The 23,148-nt window shown below is 36.9% G+C and overlaps 1 protein-coding gene across 1 annotated transcript; it reads right to left on the reverse strand.

Annotated features, from left to right (window-relative positions):
• Nucleotides 1–369: 369 nt before the first annotated feature.
• LOC144637064 (uncharacterized) lies at nt 370–14,835 on the reverse strand. The gene is made up of 14 exons (XM_078496229.1): nt 14,769–14,835; nt 11,437–11,555; nt 10,967–11,023; nt 10,403–10,524; nt 8,867–9,079; nt 8,325–8,691; nt 6,580–6,805; nt 5,620–5,991; nt 5,356–5,382; nt 4,549–4,738; nt 3,491–3,637; nt 2,888–2,996; nt 1,244–1,377; nt 370–500 (listed from the first exon to the last, which is right to left on the reverse strand). The coding sequence occupies exons 2-14, from the start codon at nt 11,525–11,527 to the stop codon at nt 384–386; spliced, it is 2,172 nt and encodes a 723-aa protein (XP_078352355.1). The 5' UTR covers nt 11,528–11,555; nt 14,769–14,835; the 3' UTR covers nt 370–383.
• Nucleotides 14,836–23,148: the final 8,313 nt, after the last annotated feature.

Here is a 23,148-nt window from a genome sequence, read left to right on the forward strand (position 1 = left end):
TGGTTTGCATTTCAATTTCATTTACTGTGTATATAAATTTGCTTTTCAAAAACAGTAATAGACCTTATAACGGTTTACGACGCCATCTTGACGAGTAGGCAAAGCGGGTAGAAATTACAGTGTTTGTATGGGAATCCAACGGCATATATCTTTTTCAAAACTTGAATTCTGGTTAACTCATGAATTGTAAAGTTAAGATACTAGGCAAAAGTTTTTATTCGCTGAGTTTGAAGGATGTAGCTGGGCTAGAAAGCGTTCAGTTACGTTTTTAATTTCCCATACATTTGTCTATAATTCTTCCCGCAAACCGCGTCAATCATGCGAAAAAAAAGACAAATGTATGGAAAACCTAAAAACGTAACTTTTCTAGCCCAGCTGGCCGCCTAGATTTGCCACTGATCCACCTCATCTTTCTTTTGAGACTCATCAGGCGAATGATCGTCGTTCTTCGTTTGAATAATTGTCTGTTCCTTGCCGATGCTCGTTGCTTCACCATACGTCTGAAGAACAAAACAAATCCAAAATAGACGTGATTAGTTTTAATGAAACGAGTTTAGACAGTTTGTTCACTGTAAAGTCTAAACGTTATGAACAATCCTCTGAAGAAAAATCATGATAATGATTCTACCATGGATCTGTGGATTTTTAACTTTACTTTTTTTCAGCGCTTGTCAGTGTATATAACTTATAGACACTGACATTAGATATAAGAGATAAAAGAGACTGTAAAAACGATCTACTCTATTTCGCAGGAAAATAGAAAAACAGGGAAAATGAAGATGAGAAAAGGTCTAGAGAGGAAGATTCGTGCAGGGTACAAAATTTTCCCGCACCTCCTCTCTAATTCTTTTCTTTCCTTTGCACTAGATTCCGTCCTTGCCGGTTATTTTGCTACAGAACCCGGAGCCGGAGTGTCCTTGGAAGAGGCTAGGAACGATGATTACAAAATTGTTAAATTTTACAGCATTGCTTTGTTTAAGTATATTAACCATGGGATAATGTCGGATGTGCTCGATTTGCAATAAGGACAATTAAAATAGTGCATAATGCAATAGATGAGAAGGAATGGAACAGTGTAAAATTTATTCTTTGTTCAAACCAAATATCCTTTTTAACTAAGATTTCTAAGAATTATTTTTCCTTTGACTCAGTGTCGATAGTGAAATATGATCTGGCCTACCATTCATCACACTCGTAAATTATGTGTCTGTTACGACGGGAACATTATATGTGCAAGACTAACCTGTGCCGACTGTCCTCCACTGTCAAGTTTCTTTTTCAGCTCTGTTAAAATTTCTTCCAATTTCGTGTCGACCTTTGTGTTCATTTCTTTGAGTGTTTTGACCTCTTCATGTAAATTGTCCAATTTTTCGTCAACTGCAACAAATAATTTTTTTATGTTGAAACAATAAAGGAAATCCGTTGGTTAGCTGTAGCAAAAACGCACCTACGGAAACATTTCGCTGACATTTTTTGTTACATGTCTGGAATCAGCTTTCATAAACTTTATACATACCCTTACCAAGTCTCAGCAAATCGTCGGAGCAGAAGCGCGGAAGTTTAAACGCAATAAAAATTTCAATGTTCAAAAGGTGGAGTCCACCTAAGCTTGATTATCACTAAAAATACTGTTTTCCCATTTAAATCGCATTATTTAACAATTATTCGCCGAAGGCGAAGTGATTATTGTTGAATAATTCCCGAGACGAAGTCGAGGGGATTATTCAACAATAATCACTGAGCCTGAGGCGAATAATTGTTTTAGTACAATTTTTAGAGGTGATCATCAAGAACTAAAAAGAATTAAGATAGCAAACAAGAAAACAGTAAATACAAGTGTTTGCTTGCATACGGTGTAAACCAGTTTAATTCATCGATTGCAATCAGAATTTATTTAGTTAAAGCAATAAAACGAAACAAAACAAACACTATGAGAAAGATAGATGTCCGGTACCTTTGTATGATTGTTGATGACTTCTAAGCGAATGTGTGAATCCTTTCGAAAATAAGTAGCTTCGGTGAGAAGAGAACTAGATGATGTTTGCTCAACCGATCTGACTGAGTTTCTCATTGATCGCCAAAACCACCGTGTTTACGATAATTTCTAATGCCTTGAGAACCATCTGTTTAAACTAGGGATATCAAATGGTCTATGCGAGCATTTGCGAGCATGCGAGCACAGCGTTTTTCTTTGCGAACACAAGCATTGACAAAAATTAGCCTTGTGAGCAACGAGCACTTTTCAAAAACCTACCTCCACTAAAAACCGAGCATGCGAGCACTTGAAAATTTGTGCGAGCACAAACAAACGAGCACCCACTAAAATTTTGCGAGCATTGCGAGAAAAAGCTTAATTTTGCGAGCACTACGACATTTTGAGGGACCATTCATGACCCTTGAAACTATTTTCAATCCAAAAGCCTTGGTAGTCATTTTTCAAAATTCTCAACGTTTTAAAAACCCATGTCTTGGACTGGTTTCTTTCAAATCAAAGAAAATTTCATTCAGCAAAAGCGGCCATGTTTACTTGCCTGGATCTGCCTGGATGTCAAAGGTGTTTTTTTGGGTTAAATAATAGGGGTCCGCGAGTATTGCTAAGTAACCAAGCCTTCAAAGCTATAATCACTTCGCGCGGGGTGAATATAGCCTCATAAGCTGAGCTTCTCGACCAATCAGAATGCTTCAATTCTTATAATCACCTCTGAAATTATACTAAATCATATTATCGTCAGATAATAACCAATTAATGTAGTGGAAATTTAAGTTTATAAAAAATGTAATAATATGGGAGATGCAGCACAAATGTAGTTTTACTGATGTCCTTGTTGTTGTTTCTCGCATGTTGTTGCGGATTAATAACTTTTACAGTAATTAAATCTCTACTTACCTGATAACGGGAACAATCCCTCGTATCTTTTTAAATAGCGTTCGGTTGTTATAGGAATGAATCTTTCTCTGATGTACTTGTCGTATTTCTCTTTCCGCTCCTTTGCATGCTAGAAATAATAGAATACGACATTACTAACCCTGTGCCCACAACGACTGCCTATTAGAAAACCGACCTGCAAATGTCAACTTAACTAGTTCTTTTATAAATCTGTCTATCTACCACGCTTTGCTAAGATACTAAGTCACATTTTTCATGAAATGTGGTATTTAGCTCCCAAAAATATCTATTATAAAGGAAGTGTCGGAAGTAATTTTGCTATTTTGTTGGCTATGGTTTTTGATTAGCAAAAAATTCTCGGGCCACGTTCTCAACATATCTTGACTTATCTGTTCGTATTTTCCCGCCTTTGGTATTGTTGGCAGCTACGTGTATTTGCTTCGATTTCTGATTGGTTCATTGGATTTTCTGCGTCTGTTGTGATTGGCCAGAGTGATTAGTTTGGGTTTGATTTTACCGTCACTCAATGAAAAACTGCTCAATTCGTGAACAAAAAAGAGAAGTGATGCAACTTGACTGATGTAACCTGAATTTCACTAATACCTCATGTCGGGTATCTTTGTTAACTGCAAAGTAGCACTGTAATATTGGGTATGTGAGTATGTTGTATGGTATGACAACGGCGTGCCTACGTGCGTACTGCTCCTCCACCACGGCGAGTCCAAATTTCCACTCCACCTCCCAGTTGGTCTGATTGATGAGGAGAGATAAAATTATCCAAAATGAAAATTTGTTTTATCAGTATAATTTAACATTGTAAATGGCAAACATAATGACCTGAGCGTATTTTGTCACTGATTTGCCAACAAAGCAAAAGCTTTAAGTTTTAACTTTAAAAATTATCATAGAAAAATGAAATTGCTTCATTTGCCTTTGTTTTTGAGTGGTTAATTTAAAAATTAAAGGACGTCGCCCACGTGGGGACATGTCGCAGGGACACGTTGCAGCGACATGTAGCAGCGACAAAATCATGTGTTGTTCACACTGAGGGGAAGTGGAGCGGAGACGTGTAGCAGCAACAAAATCACAATATGTACACATGCTCCAGGGACATGTCGCAGCGACGCGTCTCCTCGCGTGTGCTGATTATTTTTGGCACGCGCAACACGAACATTGAAGCTCTTTTGTCCCTGCGACATGTTGCACGGAATTCAACTCGCTGAACTTCGTGCAACATGCCGCAGGGACAAAATTATTGGCACACACGAGGGGATGTTTCGCTGCGATATCTCCCTGGGGCATGTCCCCGCTACAGCTACTTGTGTGTGTACACATTTTGATTTTGTTGTTGCCACATGTCCCCGCTACACGTCCCTGCTACACGTCCCCTCAGTGTGAACAACACATGATTTTGTCGCTGCTACATGTTGCTGCGACAAGTCCCTGCGTCTTGTCCCCACGTGTGCGGAGACCTTAAAGGGACACTATTATAAGATGAAAAGATTCTAAGGATTTGGAAAAAAAGTGCAGGAGTTACAAGAATAGAAGTGGGTTACAGTTCATCAAATTTGATTTCGTGTCATTCTTGTGAAATATTTTTATCCGTTAGATTAATACTTGAATGAATAGTTTTAATACTTTATTTTATTTTATTCAATTACCTTGTATTTTTCGTAAGTGTTTGTTAGTAAAGCCACCAGGATATTAACCAGGATGATAACCGACAAAATTAAGAAAATTAAATACAGGAATCCAACAATTTCCGAAGTCAAACCAGTGTGGGATTGCAGATCTGTCACCTCCATCAACCCAAATACAGACCAGACTAGCTGCCTGGCAGCCTTGTAGAGGCTGAAACAAAAACAGAAACTGGTTTACTTTAAGGTTTTAACTAAGGTGTCTAGAACTTGGGTTTGCATGATTCTACCATAACAGAAAGACCTAAAAAACGTTCCTTTGATAAGAAGGACCCGACAACAGCCTTTAATTTCTTTCTGTCTTCCTTTTCTCTGCGGGGCAAAACACTTGTAACGGCATTTTACTGTTTTTCTAGTGTTTTTAAAGAGATTAATTGAAAGCTAATACAGATTGATCTTTTTGGATCATTAAGAGAATATTTCAGCTGCAGAAACGTTTATGGAAAGAAATATTATCCCCGAATTTTCCATCTTCTTTCTCCTTACGAAAATCGTGGCCGGCCTTATTTTTACCCAAAACGATAGTCTACTCCTCAGAACAGAAAAGGCGTTAAAAGTTTCAAAAGTTTCAAAATTTTGCTAAAGGAAACCCTAGTTTGCAGTGTAATTAATTTTAAGATGAAAAAATGGCGATTTCTTTCGTAATTTTTTGTGGTTCAAATTAACACAATTTACACAGTGTCTTACTCACTCAATCGGCCCTATTTTGTATTTACGGTGTTCTAAGTACGGAAATCTCAATTAACTTGTTTATTTAATTACAAGACCTACCATTTAAATGCGCCTTGTGTGCAGTACCTTTACGAGGGCATAAAGAGGAAAATTATCAGTTGATATAACAAACTGCTAAACTTTTAGCTTTCACTATTGGCAATTATCTAACTTGAAATGTCAATAGCACAAGTTTACCTTAAGAGGGCCAAAGTCTCTGCTAAAGATCTACTTCTATTTTATGTTAATTTTATTAGATCTGTATTTGATTATGCTTGACCAGTGTTTTATTAGACTGTATTACTCTCTACCCAAATAACTTACGGTTCATATCCTGCAACACTGTTTGCTGTTTGGTTGTCACTTGGCATCAAATATGACATTTCAGCTGAGTAGATCTTTGCCAAGGCCACAGAAAATGCAGCGATTACAAAGGCAAATTGAACAAGAATTATCATTAAGTCGACAACCATTTTGAATAATGCCAGTTGAAGTGGACCGAAAACTGCACTTAATTCCAATACGCTGGACAACCGAAGAATCAGGAACATGGTGTTGAAACCGTAACAGTAGTTAACAATCTCCAGCAAACGATTTTGAAATGGGTCACCGCCCCGGAGAATAATGATGACTCGTAAAAAGAGGATGACGATGTAAATAGCCATTGTAAGCAGGTCTATCCAATTCCACATATCTCTGCAAAAATGTACATAATATAATAATATGACAATCCGTAAAATGCATTTTATTATCAATGGGATTATCCAAATTTGTTATGAGTTTCAAGTTGGAGGTTATTCTGAATGAGCTGATAATGACCAGGTTAAAGCTGTTCTTCATGCAGAATCGTTGGAGAGACACCATACTGTCTGTTGTTCATGTCGCTGTAAGAAGTAACCTGGGTTAAACTTTCTTTCCGCACTCTCCTTTTTGAAGGTGTACAACGTTCTGTGAGTGATGTTCTCGTTGTTCTTATAAAAGGAAAATTGATTTCATGAGTGGGAAGATTGGGATATAAGCGGTGAGGATGGGCCGGGGGGATGTTATAATTATGAAGGGTATTGTGAGTTGTAAAACTAACCATATGTTTGTAACCAGAAATCTCGTATCCTAAAAAGTTCTAAATCCAGGCCTTTAAAATGTGGAATCCAAGCAATCGATACATGAACTGGCGTGATATCTGAAATAGAGCCACTTAATCTGGAATTAATTCACAGTACGGATTTCAAACTCCAAGACCTTTGGATTATCTCAAATAGGCTGACAAAACACTACGATACTTACTTAAAATACACTGTGTTGCGGATTTCGCGTTTCGAGGTTCTCCATTGTTCGTACTCGCTGAGCATCACTGCCATGAAGAAAAGAAACACCATGTACTCTTCGATGCTTGGCAAAACAGTAGAACCCAGGATGCAGATTCGACAGTGAAGTGCAATAAAGATCACTTTCATGAATTCTGTTTTTATGAAGATGACCACGGGAGTGTTGATATAATCAAAGTATCTATCTGTTGAATAGAAAAAGCTTCAGTTAGTCACTGCATTAACCCTATTCAGAACGGGCTTTTTTAGACCTTCTCAGACCGGGGGGGGGGGGGGGGTTTGGGGGCTTCTAGAATATTTAAGCAATCACCATGAAACTTATAGGATGTATGTTCGAAACTCTTTCTTTTGGTATACGTCACGTGGGATGGTGACGTCGCATCACGTGAATGTAAAAAAATGTAAATACAATTTTATAGTCTCGCGGCGGTTCCCTGTGTCGAGCCAGGGATAAAGTGGAATATATTTTTTTTTTTTTTGGGGGGGGGGGAAAACCGGGAAACCCGGGAAAAAACGGGGGGGGGAAAAAAAAAAAAAAAAAAACCGCGGGGCGGGAAACCCGGGCGGGGGGGGGCCCCCCCCCCCCCCCCAATTACATCATGACAGCCGCCATCTTGGATCCGCCATTTTGGATTTCAAAAATTTGCCAAAATGCCAGAAAACCACCCAAAATCACTGCAAAATACTCAAAATAAATAAAAATGTGCTTTAAACCCGTAAAATGTAAAAAAATAATTCAATTTAAGTTGATTTTCATTAACAGAAACACGCAAAATTACAAATTTGGGAAAACATGCCTGTCAAATTGCCGTTGCCATGGTGATGTCAAGTTCCTGACACATCATTCAGCCCTACCAAATTGTTGCCAGATAAATTTTAGGAAAACTCTAAAAGCTTGGCAGCGTTTGGTTAAATCTTAAAAAAGTTATAAAAGTTCAAAGTCAGCGCGGGCCTCAAAAGCCCCCCTCCGGTCTGAATAGGGTTGAACTTTTTGTACTTTGTTTCTATTTGTTTTGTATGTTTAAGACCATGCTGTAGCCTACTCGTTTAGAGAACGTTACTCAGAGGAAAGACGTCCTCGAAGGACAAGTACAGTTTACAGTTATAAAATTGAGCAAAGTTTTGGCTCTGTAACAACGCCATGCAGTAATACTGCTCCATTATTTACCAGCACTAGTATTTTTTCAGATACTGCACTATTAAAGAAGTGCAGTATCTGACATATACAAAGCATCACCTAATAGTAGCTTGGCATAAAATTTTGACAATTGGCCAATAATTATGGCATCATGGGTTTGGCCGTCGGACTAATAAATGGTTTACTGCACCATAAGCAGGTCTTAACTGAACCGGCTGCCGTGGCTGTAAACACCAAAAAACGCACTGTCCATAGAATATATATTCAAGTTATAAATAGCTTCTGGCTTATACTGTAATAGCTGCGAGCTGCTAAAATAACTAGACAGAGGCGAAATGGTGAAGACAACTGATTTCTTTACTCGAAGAAGATGGCGGGAACACACTACACACTTCGCAATGTACGACGGTACTAAATAATAAATAAGTATTGCCATTTATAGCATTTAGTTGTTTCTGAAAGGTGTTTAAGCTTTGCAAAAACAGGGGAAACGCTTTTGACGCAGTGTAGGTCTATTTGTTAATAGGCAATCCAAAACTTTGAAGGCTGTGGCCCTTTTATCATACCCCAGATGTCTTTCGACTTGTTTTCCCCATCCGTTTTCATCTTTGATTTCTCGCTCGTCTGGGCTTTTTCTTTTGCAGTCACCACTGAATTGTCTTTCGTCTGTCTTGCGTCTTCCGATGTTATGTCTAAATTCTCATTATCTTTGCCAACTTCTTGACTCTTCTCAGATTTCTTTTTCCTGGCTCTCTTTGTTTGGTCTCTATAACTAACAAATGCAATCACTGGAAGGAAGAAAGGGGTGAATATCGTCTCTGACATAATAAGTAACAACCACAGAAGAAATACTACTACTCCAGCAGACTTGAAAGGCGAACCCCTCTGCCACCTCCTCTTCACTCTCTTGAACAAAAATGGATGTGATACAAACTGCAAGAAAAACGAAATATCTCAATAACCCTTCTTCTACCATTGCAAAAAAATAGCAACAGTGGGAATTCATTACACTGTTGAAAGTCAAAGTCAAACTTATGGCAGAATGACCGGACATTCATCCATATTAATGAGAACAATTGTGAAAATTGCTTACGAATTCGTTATGTACCTTCTTTTGTCCGTAAATAATGGCTTTCTTTGTCGTTTCACTGAACAAGGATCCGTACCGATCCGCACGATCATCGCAAATGCTGGCTTCTTCTTTTGTGTGCACTTGATCCAACAACTTAACGCCAAAGTCTTCAACCTTGTCAGCAAGGTTTTGCAGGAATTCAGTGTTTTCAGTGGTTGTGTCAGCCAGTTCCTTAAGCTTCTTGTTTACCTGTTTATCAAAGATTTATTAGAAATAAAAAGCCCTTGAGTTCAGTGCACTTTTCAAAACTAGTAAGCCGTGCTCTTTTGACGTCACTGTTTCGTTTTTCGTTTTCCTTTGAGGCAATAAAAAAGCGAGGTATATTATTAAAAGACACGTTCGCTTTCCATTAGTTATGCTACGCTTTCGAGTGGTATACTTAGTAAATAAACCCCTTCAGGCGGCTGAAAGATTGTCGAAAAATGAACCGTTGGCCGAGAAGCGAAGCTTCGAGGGCAACTGTAAAATTTTGAGGACAATCTTTCAGCCAAGGGAATTATATTTTTTCCTCCAATATACCTGCAAGCCAGAAAGGGGTTTATTTATTTTATAACCCTCCGATTCATTTCTACAACGCGCTTTATCGCCAGTAATTTATAGGAAAAAGCCTACGTAATAAACCCGGTGAAACTGTGGTTGAAACAAATGTAAGCTGATTGGTTTACGTGATTTTTTAACTCTGTGATTTCATTAAAAGCTAGAATTGAATACGGTGACTTCATTCGTTGTGCTTGCTTCAAAATCGGGCGACGGATATCAAAACGGACGGGGTATATTCGCTAATACCCATCGTCCGATTTTGTACCACGTGATGCGTTTTGTCCAATGAGCGCGCGCAGAAATTAATGGGTGGGTTATAACATGGAATATCCCATTGAGTCACTTGTATTTTTAAGGAATACACACGAGCCTTTAGGTGACTGTGTATACGAAGAAAATAGTAGCGACAAGTGGGATATTCCATGGTAGACCACGATATATTGTTGTGTAACTATTTTATTCCATGCCATAGAAAATACGCTTACCAAATTTCGCCGGCCAAGAAGGTCGCAGTGCACGATGGGAAGGTTTAATTTCTTTTCTTTAATGTATATAAGTTATTGCCTTTTGTAAATTTATTTATTTATCTATTTATTTATTTATTTTCTCTTTTTCATTTTCTTCTTCACCTCCCGCCTCGAATAGCTAGGCTAATTGCGGGAGGTGAAAAATATTGTAAATAATTTGATTGCCTAAATAAAGTTTTGTTGTTGTTGTTGCGAATACCGTCGAATATACAACGGCTTTTCTGTATTCTGATTGGCTATATTTTCTATGGCATAGTATAAATGGAAATATGAGCTGTAAGAGATAATCGCTGAGGACTTAATGTGGCACTCTGTGAATGAAGTCTTGCCGGGTATGATGTTACTCTAAACAAATCTTACATACATATTTTTCACGAAATAACAAATGGCATTCAGCTTAATTTCACGATGGAGTTTTACCAACACTCACCGGAATTAAACATACCTTAAAAACCCTTTCAATATGGTCTTCGCTGTCTTTGGGCTCTTCAAGACAAAGTCTTTTAGCTGTGATAGTTTCCTCTATCCTATCAATGGTCCAAGGCTTTTTCATATTGAGAAAAGTATCTAAAGTATATAAGTTGTAAAAGGAAATATATATCAGTGACGTCACGGGGGCCATATTGGTGTTTCAAAACAAAGCAACAAAATTATCTTTTGTTTCAGTAAACCAATATGGCCGCTGGTCATATGAGTGAAAACGCTCTACGTAGAGTGTGACAGGAGGCAGCAAAGGTAAAGTGGTTAAAGGCATTGACTTGAAATCCGGAGGCCTCGGGTTTTAGTCCGCCTCTCTGACCACCACGCGCCAGCAGTACAACAGTCCCATTTGAAACACGGCATGTTAACAGTCACCCCAGTGGTCATTATTTGAAATACATGTAGGGATTTCAAAACCTAATTAACTTTTAAAGGTTTCAAGACTTCAGCTTTACGTATTATAAATTAGGTGATCTCCGTTTCATTTATTATATATATTTTGTAAAAGGTGTACGAAAAACCTGCTTACCTTCGTTACTTGAATTTTGATTATCCACATTTGATTTCCTCTCCTCCTGTGTTTGTTCTTCAGACATAAAAAACATGGTTGGAATATTCGTTTCTTGATAAAACTGCTTCATTTGTTGTTATTATTATGGCGCTACTATACGCGCGTATGCTTGGCTCTGAGAAATCATTTTCCTTTTCTCGCCAGATTTTATGCTGGAGAAATGTTGGAAGTCACATGTGTCCTATTCCAGGCTAGCTATTCCATCCCATTTCTAGAGCCCGCGTTACCCTTATCCTGCGTTTCCGGTCGTGCTTACTAGTTTACAGGCTATTAGAAAAAGTGTTCATGCGATCCGCAGCATTTTGCAAAAACGTTTTATTTGTTCTTTCCTCCCAAATTACCCTAGTGAACGTTGGCAAGACTTCCTCCGTGAAACAAATATTTTTCTCCCATGAAAAATATGATGAAAAAAATGAAAAGCTTCTTACCGCCATCCATATAATCTGAAAAGTTCAGGTTTTGATGACCGAAATACGATTTTCTGTTCCCCGATACAGAATACGTCCTTGTTAAGCTCATTTTTTTTTATCTTCAGAAAGGTATTTTCCTATAAAAACAGACAACGATTTATTATTATAAAAACAGACAACAAGGCATTATTTATATTGGATAATTATCCATTGATTTTTTACTGTCAATAATTAAAAAAAAAAAAAAAAAGTTTTTGAAAAAAGTAATGAGAATTGTTTTGTTTCAAACTATAATTATATGCAGTAATACTGAATTTTAATTACGCGTGGCGAATTATGTTGAGGTTTCTTTTTATGTGAGTCACATTAGTGCATGCAAATTTATGCAAACATATTTTTCTTTACGCCGATGGCCATATGGCTTTCAACCATGAAGTACTTAACGCAAAGTCTCTCCGTGTGTTGACTTGGGATACAGAAGCTGACTCGTCCCCAGTCGTCTCTTATGCGAAAATTGCAAGACGCGCCATGCTCAAGACGGACTCAAAAGACGACTGGGGACGAGTCAGATACAGAAGGAAAATCAAACAGCGTGCAATTGCAATTTTTTAAGACAGGGCAAGGCGTTCATGGATGGATAGAAACGTTTGATATTGTGTTCTCCTCTTATTGCTGTAGGGTTTGTGGGATCAATTTAGGTTTCTGGGAAACTGCTCACCTACCCCTCCCCAAACCTAACATTTTGCCCAAAGCGATAAGTAAGGGTTAATGTTAGGTTTGGGGAGGGGTAGGTGAGCAGTTTCCCAGAAACCTAAATTGATCCGGTTTTTGTTCCGGCAAGTTTTGTGTTTTATCTAGTCTACCACTTAGTTTGATAAAAAGATTTTATAGAGCAAAACAAAAGCAGCAGTGAGATAACGTGCATGATTGCATGGATTTATCTCGGCTGCGGTTTATGAAATTTGATTTATTGACAGGCGGTCAAAGAATCAAACTTGCCATTCTTGTGAAATTTTGATTATTCTAGCCGTTATTTTGTCTGTTTAGTTAACATCACTGTTGGCGATGGTTTCTCCAAATTTCAAGATAATAAATGACGTTTTATGCAAGTTCCTGGTCATAATCATGGCAACACGATATTTCAGCCGGGATAGTGTCCCTTAGAACTTATGTTTCTTTATTAATAATTTATATGAAAAAAATCTCGATTCTGATTGGCTTAGAGAAATGCAGTTTTTAGTAAATTCGATGCAGAAATGAGTTAATTTAGTGCAGAAAAATGCAGAAAAAAGGAAATTCGGTGCAAAAAAGAGAAACAAACAAAGCATTCTGATTAGTTAATAAACAAAGGCAGCCACAGAGGGCCAATCAAACGCTTCCACGCGATCTGAATGGCTCGAAGTTTGGATCTGGCTTCAAGGTGCGAGTAAAAAGAAATTGCTCCGTGGCGTTTTGAGCACAGTAGAGGACCTGAAGACACCTCTAAACACCATAGCACTGAAAAGCACGGGTTTTTGGTTCCCTTTTTGGAATAAGTGGCTTCTCAAGAAGGGAATTGCCGACGAAATCGAAACTACGAGCCGACTAAGCATCACGCTTTGCTTGAGGGAATTTATTTACGCCGAATTCGCCGAATTCAAAAACAAACACATTGGCGAATATGGACCAGATAGCCTCAAAGTAATGATTGCATCGCTTGAACACCTGTCGAAAGACACTGTACTTAGAGAACAGCCTGACCTATAGACTTTCTATTGTACGGGAAAGAGAATTGTTTCGTCCAAGGAAGTGTTGAAGAGAAAGCGAAACAGCTTCACTCGGCTGGCCGTCGAAAGCGTCCAAGATCGACAAGTATTAGAAGCAGAAGAAAATCTCTAAAAAATGTAAAACCCAGAATCTTTTATCAGACAATACGTTTGACTGTTTAGCCAGATTTTTCGGCTAAAAAACTTTTAAAACATTGAGAAACCTGTACGTTGTTTGGGCTTTTAACCTGGTTTTGAATGAACGCGTGATGATATTGTTTTTGTACGAGATTTGTTTTTTTTTTTTTTGCAATTTTTCATGGATATTATTAATAAGTAATTACATGACTTTTCTCGTGCAATTTCGGATAAATAAGCACTCGTAAGTTTTTCAAAGGCTACAAATTGCACTCGCCCTATGGGCTCGTGCAATTTTGTTAGCCTTTGAAAAATTGACTCGTGCTTATTTATCCCAAATTGCACTCGAAATCATGTGATTACCTATGCACAAGTACTCAAACACTCGGGAAACGATACTGCAATGGGTTAGACGCCACGAATTAAAGCTGTCTATAGCTTCTTGTTAACCAACCCCTTTTTAATGGCACTTGCACACACACGCGCACATGTTTATTCAACGCTAAAGTGTATAAAAAACTATGACGTCATATGGTTGCCTCTGTTATCAAGAATCGACATTCTTGTTTGCAACTATTGGGCAACCATATCGTCCATATGACATAATAACAATTTAAAATGGAGGCGCGCGAAAATGCAGATATGGCAGTCGATCTATTATTCTTTTATGCGTATCTTAGTAAGCACTATGGTATGCAAAATTCAAAAGTATTCAGTTTTCTCTAAAAATGTGGCTAGTTAGGCTAATTAAGATACAAATAAAAGAATAATTAATCGGCCGCCGTATTTGTATTCGGTGTTTTGTGTATTAAACTTTCATTACACTTGTTGTTGGAAGAATTAAAAATTTGGATTTTATTTCTATCAATTTAACATCAATTTGTTATAATTATAAGTTTTTTCTTTTGATTTTGCTTATTTATATTTGAATAAATATTCAACGCAGTAATTTATTACGATGCAAAACTTTCAGAAATACCTATTCTATTTGCCTTTAAATTTAATCATTCAACGTTAACACAGTTTGAATGGGCTCCCTGTGGTCATATACGCGACGAATTCGAGCATCTGAAAGCAACACCAAAACATTTAATTTACATGAAAACTCCGGCTGTGACAAAATTAGCCCGTAGATATCAAGCTCAACATCGTACCATTTCACCAACCTATTTTCGCGAAAATATACAAAGGCTTTTGGTTATGATTCGTTTTTGTGCGATTCTTGAACACTAACATTTTATTTTTATTATTTATTGTTATAATTTTATAAAGGTTCCGACGATCATCGAAGAAAGTATGCTAGCAGAGGGCAGACCGCGTCTAATTTATCCAAAATGGGCGGTACTCGAACACAAACAACGTGCAAAACAAACCTTAATTCATGTGTTAAAGATTCAAATTTGTTTTCATGTTTTATTCTATATTGATATAGGATGTGAGGTATCGAGTTGATAATTAACGGTTTACCTGAATTTGTGTGCATCTCTATGTTCACCTCACTTGATCGGCGTCCTCTGTTAGCCACGGGCTCTACTGTGGCTACTGCGTGGCCCAGCCTCGTATCAATGAGGTCCATTTACGGTTCTGAAACAACCGAAAAAAAACACAAGAGAAAAGAAATGTCAATCACACTAATCATCTCTTAACAGGTGAAGAGGAAACTCAACAGCTAAAAAGGATCAGGGTTTGTTTCAAATGTAAGGCGGTTACTGGTAAAAAGGGTCACGGTGGAGCTGGTGGAGGGGGTTGGGGCTTTAGCCCCCCAATATTTCCGAAAAAGTAAGGACTTAAAGAGAAGAGTCTCTTAAATCACCCCCCCCCCTCCCCCACTTTAAGCCACTAGTCAGTCATCCCCCGCCAACTGGGAAAATTTTCCGCCGTTTCTGTTTTATGAAAAATACAATGACTATATCACGAACAAATGAGAAAAAATTAAAGCCCGAACACACCAAATCATGAAATGAAAAAGTGGTAAAAGGTAACTAGTGCAAAATAATATCATTAATGGAGAAAAAAATAAAGGTCTTGCTTTTTAACTGGGCGTTTAGTCCAGTTCATAGATTCGGTAGCTCATTATACAATTTATACCTCATTCTCCCTGTTGTTTCGTTAATGAGGGTTTTGTTTTTTGCGTATATTTTGAAGGAAAAGGAGAGACGTCATGTTATGTTGCGTAAAATTAGGAGGAACGCTAGGAATGAGTTGGATGACAGGGGAGGAAGCAGGTGAATGCGAAGTTTTCGGGACGAAAAGATTGAAAAAGTTGTTCAAAAAACGCCATTTTGAATAATAGCGGACATATTTGACCGGTGGAGACTAGAGGAATGTGGACTCTGGGGACGAGAATGGCGAGTCGCAGCCTGAATGTGCGTTTGGAATCCAAATGAACCGAAAAGGAATTTTGTAAGGATGACAGGAAGAATTTCTTGTGAGAGGAGGTTGAATTAGGCTGTGCACTGAAGGCAGACGGTGATGAGAGACGAGTTCAGGTATGACATGTGTTTATATTAATAGAATGTATTTGCGCGTTCTTATGTTTATTGACCTTTATTGCCAGCTTTCGATTTTGGACCGGCGATCCGATTAAAACAACTTGAACTGTTTAGTGAAGTAAGAATACTCAAAGCAATGGTCGTCGGGTTATTTTTTTTTCTTTAAGAGCATTTTATCGGCATTGCATTAAGTATATTTTTGGAAGAAATTTGGTTTACGTTTTTGGCTGTGTTTGCTAGATCTGGTTTTGTTTGGCCAGAAAATTACTGAAATAAGCTTAATTATAACATATTTCTTTTACCCTTTGTTCACTTTTTGGAGGCAAAGTTATTTTGGCTACTGTGTGCAGCATTGAAGGTGATATAAAGATAAAGAGGGTTAATTGTTACTGATATCCGTTTGCTTCAAATTATAAGCTCGGGGAACTTGCTACAAAACGGAAATAATTTTTGAAACTGCATTAAGCTGATATTGCATGGCTAAAAATAGTTGAATACCGTATTTACTCGAATAAGCGCCGATTATGTCATGTGGAATGTATGCAGTCAACGAACTTCATTGTGCACTTGTTCCGAAATATAAGTCATTCTGGAACCATATGTAAACAGGCCCTCATGTGCAAGCAGCAAGGAGTGTGAGGATGGCAGCGAGGTATATGAGGCAAAAATCCCTACTCCAAATGAAAAGGTTAATCGGAGTGCTATATTTAAGCTAACTGATCTGCTATTTAACTGGCTTACTAGAATGGATCGCACACCTTGCTGCCTCGCATTTTGTGACGACCTGCTGTATGACCCTTATTAGACTTCTTTACTAACCGGTGGAAGTCGTCGTTAAAATATGGTATATAGAACTGTAAATTGTAGATCACTACAGCAAGGTATTTTGTGTTTGTTCATTGTATACATTTTTTTAACATAGTACTGTGTGTGGAAAAATTCACTGCATTTAGTGGGTTTCTTGTTTAGTGTTTTTTTGTATGCACTGTGACCAGTGATTTTTTTCCTCCCTTCCCCTCAGGCATTGGCAGGCCATTCACTTGTTATGCAAGTGAAAGAAAGTAAAATCCCAGGTACCTGGGAGAAAAGTGAGTGGGGGGACTCCCCTGCCTCTTATGTTCTCCCACCATGGAACTCCTTTGTAAAATACTTATACCAATCAAGTGTGAAAGTGGATGACGATAACTTGCAGGACTGTCATTAAGTTTTTATGCAGCCAAACATTGAAGTTATCACCCGTAGCATATGAATGCAACGTAAAGTACACCAAAAAATGTTTACCTGTCATTGAGCGAGCCATATCAGCCGTAACAGGTGTTACGGTTCAGCCCTAATGACAGCTTGGATAAGGGAGATAAATGTTGTAGCTAAAATGATTCTTCTACCATTCAAGAATAACTTATCGTTTTTTTTAAAGGTGAGAAAGTTTGAAAATAAAAAAAGAAGTGAACAAAAAATGCAAGTGAATTGTGAGTTTCTGGTTCTGTATGTTCATCCCAGTGGGAGCTCCAAGAGATGTGTCAGGATCCTCTAACTCCAGGTGGGACCCACTCAAGATACCTGCTGCTAACCACAATGGATAGCTGGCAGGGGGATCCACCTGGGATCCTAACTAGTTTAGGCAGGACCAGCTGGAATCCCATTGCCGATGAAACAATGATCAGGCAAAAAAGATATATAATAGCTCTAGAAAGAAAGAATCAATACACTTAAAATGTACAAGTATCCCACACAAAATAGTGCGAGCCACAAGGTGCAAAAAAGTAGTAAGAGGAGTGCAGGAAGGGTAAATAATAGTAGAGAATAAGGGGTTGGACGCCCAAATAGCAAATCAATAAGAGAGAATGAGGGAAAGTGGTGGGGACACTGCGCTACACTGCTCACCAACTGGAAAGGGATTAGCTCAATGAGGGAGAAAAAGGTTGTTTGTGAAGATAAAGGGAGGGGTTGGAATGGAGAGGTACAGAGGAGTGCTAAGATACAGGAAAGGTGGAGAATGGAGAGTCGGGAAGAGTTTTGTTTGGGGAATGGGGGAAGGGTTGGGTGTTGTTGTATGGAGAAAGAGGAGGGTGAGGAGGAGGAGGAAGTGTGTAGAGTTATTGTATGTTTTAAGTATAAGTATAATAAGATATTTTTTAAAGATGTAATAATGGAGGGAAAGGGAGAGAATGGAAGGAAGTAAGAGTGTAAAAAGGAAGATAAGAAGATTTAAGTGTAGAGGAAGGAAAATGGTGTTTAATAATGATGTTTATAAGAAAGAATAAAAGATGTAGATATAAGAGAAAGAAGAAAGGAGAAAAAGTATAATATAATGTTGAGATTATGTAATAAGGAGATTGATTAAGATGACGGAGTAATGTTAGATAGAATGTTGATGTGTAATTGGGTGAGAAAGTGAAGTAGAAATGATATAGAGGGTTTGGATATGGAAGGGGAGAGAAGGGATTTTAAAGTAAAAAAAAAAATATAATAAAAAAATGAGTATTTTAAAGATAATTAATTTGTAAGTGAATGTTGTGAGAGAAGATGAAGTAGAGGGAATTGGGAGAGAATGAGAGAAATAGGGTGTTAAATAGGGGGATAGAAAGAGGAAAAATGGGGAAGAAAGAGGATGGAATAGGGGGAGAAAAAAAATGAAGGGGGGGATGGAAGGGGGAATGGAAGGAGGGGTAATGAATATAGGTAAAATATTGTTTGGGGGTGGATATATACAAAAATGTGATGAGAAAGTGTTACTCACTTAAAGATAGGTGAATGTTGTTGCCGAAGTGGATGAAAGGTTATTTAGGAGAATTAGAGGGAGGGAATGTGAGGGAGGGGAAGGGAAAGGTAAGAAATGATAGAGGAGGTGGGGGTGGGGGGGGGGGGGAGGAAAAATTTTGTGAGGAGTTATGATATTTTAGTAAGAAAATTTTAAAAAAATGGAGTAGATAATATTAATGTGAAATATGATAAAAAAGATGAGTTTGTAGAAGTGTGGGGGGTAAGGTGGGGTGTAAAGGTAGGGTAGGTGTGAGGTATGGGAGAGATGACACAGTGTTATAAGATATTGGTTTTTTTGTGGATAGAAGGGATAGAAAAGGGGAGATGTGGTATTAAAAAATATTTAAAAATTAAAAAATTAATAAAAAATATAAAGTGTTTTTTTATAGTTAAAAAAAATAGTTAGGAAAATGTTGTTGAGTAAAATTTTAAGTAATTGGGTGAGTGATAAGTTAGTATAGTAAGAAGGATAGGAGAGGAGTTGGAATGAAATGAGTATGTATGATGTTAGATAATGAAAAAATGAGAGAGAGAGGAAGTTAGTAAGTATGAAGATGAGTGGATGTAGTGTGAGTTAAGGAGAGTAAGTTGTAGTGAGTGTGAGAAGGATAGGTAAGGAGTTTAAATTGAGAAGTTGAAAAGTTGGTTAAAAAGAAGTACGAAGATAATTGAGGAGAAATATGAAAGTATTGTTATGGGGGACATGGAGGGGAGGGGAGAATTGTTGTTTGAAAAATTTTTTTGGTGAAGGTAAATTGTTTTGTTAGTGTTGAGTTGTTTTTTTTTTGTTTCCAAAGGAGGAAGTAGTTTACATTTAAAGAGTTGAAGTAGGTGGATGAAAAGATTTGAAAAATAAAAAAAAATGTGATGAAGAGTTTGATAGAGGAAAAATGAGGAATTAATATAGAAAAAAGGATGAAGAGATTAATTTGTAAATGAAAGTTGTGGAATAGAGAGTTTAAGGGAGTAATATAATAGTGTTGTGAAGGTACTGAATTTAGTGGATTTGTGGAAGTGGGGAGTACAGAATGGTGACACAAAAAATTATAGATAGGATATTTTTTTACGCACATCGCGATATAAGGTGATTAAGGGAAAAATTTAAGCGCGGTTGAATAAATAGTAATATGATAGTATAGTGGTAGGAAATAGGAGGAAAGGAGGGAAGTGTGTAAATGAATGGAATAATAGATGAAGTGTATGAAAGTATAAGATAGAAAAATTAGGTAGTTATAGTGCTTGTATAATGTGTTAGTTATAGTATTAATGAAAAAATCCGGTAGCACCCCCCCCCCCCTAGGTAGATGAAGTATGAATAGGGAAATGTTGTTACAGTAAATATATGGAAGGTGTTTGTTGGATTTTTTTGATTTTGATTTTTGTGTTGTTTTTTTATTTATTTTACTGTATTTTATTGGGATTACACGCTATGACTGCTGCTCGATACCCGTGCTAATATTTGGAATATTAATGAGTTATCTTACAACACATTCATTCTTAATCTAGTTTATACCTAAATAATTTAGACATTAATATTGTTAAAAATATTGTATAGTTTATAAAAAATATAAATGTAGGATAAAGTTAGCCTTAAATAATTATTTTTATTTGTTTATTAAAATGATTTTTCTATTTTTAGTTGAGAGAAGAAATAATGTTAAAAGTAAGTTAAAGATAAGGAAAATAGAATGGATAAAGAAGAATCAATAAGAAGATTAAAAAAATGGATTTGATAATTTAGTATTGGTTTATAAGAGTAATGATACATCGGAAGAATAAAATAAAAAAGTAAAAAGAAGAAAATGGTGAGTTACTTAATTAGAGGATAATTTGAGTATTTGTTTGTTAAAATAAAATGGAAAGAATAAGATGGTATTTTAGGGATAAAGTTTAGTTTTTTGAATATTAAGTTATAGAGATGTATTTAAGTAGGAACGTACTCGATTAATAATGAATACATTTTAAAATGAAAAATTATGAATGTACTAAGTGTGATAATAAGATGATTGTATCTGTTTATGACTTTTTACTTTTATTTTACACTCTAGATATGTGCTGAAAAATCATGATTATATTTCATAATTTTACAAAAAGTTTCAGAAGTACAAACGACGTTTTGTTTGTTACCAGAACGATTACTTAGGAACAACTCAATAAGAAACAAGTAATTTTATTTTTGATGAAACGTATTAAAAACTCTAGATTAAGGATAGGAAAACTACATTTTAGTGAGTTGTACGAAAATATAGACTGTATTACGTAAGAATTACGACGTATGAATAATAAAAGGTGATAAAATGAAAACTAAACTTTCTCTAACGACAGGAACGAAAGTTTCAACAAAAATATAGGAAAGACCTCGTAAAAGAATCGTAGACTGAAGGAACAAATCATCAAAATTTCGCACAGGACGAACTTACAATACAATAGCTTCAGTGACTACGCGATTTCTACATGTGAAAAAGCATGTTCTCGAAGTCAACTGAATGGTATACATGTAATTATTACGGGTAATTATTTTGGTTGATGTAGAAAGAAGCTTATTTGGAGAGAAAATCCAATAGTTTTTCATCTGAAGTCCGTAAACGTTCTGAATCTAAATGAGAAGATTTGACTTGAAAATATCTATTAAGTGAGACTTCAAGCATGCAGCGTCATTAGAAAAAGAAATCCACCAATCGTTCGTTATGATGTGACGAATATAGACTTAAACACCAGATAAGTTCATATTTTCCCTGCTAAGCTCCAATTCCTTTTTTTACTTTTTTCATGAGTGGACTGTGTATGGCTTATTCTTGGGATACTTGAAATCACGAATGCGTTTCGTCATTAAGCCATACGCTCAATAACATATCTAAATGTGTGCTGATGTTAAAGAAACAAACCTTTCTTTGTGCAATAATTTAGTTAAGCAAAACTTAATTAAACTGTTCTGCAACAGGAGAATCTAAACAAATAAATTCTAACAGAAGCAGAATTACATTTAAAAACGTCAGTTTTATTGAAAGTAACAAAAATTAAACCGTGACGCGTGAAAATAGCTAGAAAAGACATACGAGTATACGTATCAAGTATACGTGACACGTGTATTTGGTTAAAATTTGCTACCCTCATGACATAGATTCCAACACTCGTAATGTTAGCGTAAAACGAACTGTCCGAGATAAGTTTTGTCCCTATGGCCCCCACGTTTCGTCCCTAAAGCGCCACTTACATATCTACTTTAGGAACATTGGTGTCTGATGTTTTGAAAACAAAACAAAACAATAAAAAAATTGTTTTTAGTTAGGCCAAACGTAAAGTTAAGCTTCTGTTCTTTAACTAATTTTCTTAAAGTATTGAATCTACATGAGCAGATTTAACTTTAAAAAACGTCTTACAATACATTTATCAATTTCAAAATAGCGCTAGCAGACGCCGTGGTCCACCTATCTCATGGCATTGCCAATAGGGCGATCTTTGCTGCATCATTGTTTACATTTTGCCTCATTAGGATACGACTTTGCGTAAAGAAGGCATCATGCTATATACAGAGTGACTCCAGATATTTAAAAAAACTTGTGAAACTTAACTATCGGCGCAATTTTTAGCTCTTTGTATCTAATATTTAAGGAGAACGATAAAATCGTTCAAAAACTGCAAAATTTCTTGGTCGCAAAAGCGCTAAGGAGCCTATACATTCCTTGTAAAATATCAAGTTTTCAAACCTGCGTCACAGGAAAAGTATTTAAAACATCGAGCTCAAATTTAAAGCAAAAGTTAATCGTACCATGTTCATCAATATTCAGAATTGATATTTTTGTAGATCGACCAGAAAATAAAGCGCTTATGCAAATGAGGCAAATATTGTAAACAAAGATTTCCATAAATAACAGGAAGACGTAAACAGTTTCAGTGAGTTACACACAAAAAAATATTCGATTCAGTTATCGTAGGTTGTTTCTATTCGTTATGTTTGGGAGACGAGATAGCTTAAAAAAGGAACGGATAAAAAGTATTTCGATGAATTCGTGGTTGCGTGATTCAAACTATTCAAACAATTCGAACTTTTCGGCAATAATTATAGCATTTCTTGCATCCTCACCTCACATACTTTTGAGTCTCAATATTTAAACAAGATTAATTGCTTCGGGATCTAAGGCCCCGTCCACACTGACCCGGGTAAATTTGAAAACGATACGCTCCTTTGGTGAGTGTTTGTGAAAAGCCCCGTTTTCGGTGAACGAAAACGTCGTTTCAGGGTGGACGGTTGTTCTTACAGGGTAAAAAAGATGCGTTTTCAAATTTACCTGGGTCAGTGTGGACGGGGCCTAAGAATCTTTGCACACGCAACTGAGAATTTTGTTCCAGGGGTAACATTTCAAACAGAAGCCTGGAGTTGGCGACTGGCTAGTTGTTCTTGAACTGTTCCTTATTTCATCAAAAAATAATTATGAGCATCCCTTACATATACAAGAAAAAAAATGGTTGGCCTCTGGTTAAGTATTGTTTCCAGTGATATTTGAACAGAGTCTACTCTCGTGCGCACTTTTGGACGTCGTTTTGAGTGACGTGCAAAGTTATGAAGGAAAAGTGCAATGGTGCGCGTCGAT

This window comes from Oculina patagonica, chromosome 13, assembly GCF_052425735.1.
Source record: "Oculina patagonica isolate OP01 chromosome 13, crgOcupat, whole genome shotgun sequence".
Classification (NCBI taxonomy): Eukaryota; Metazoa; Cnidaria; class Anthozoa; order Scleractinia; family Oculinidae; genus Oculina; species Oculina patagonica.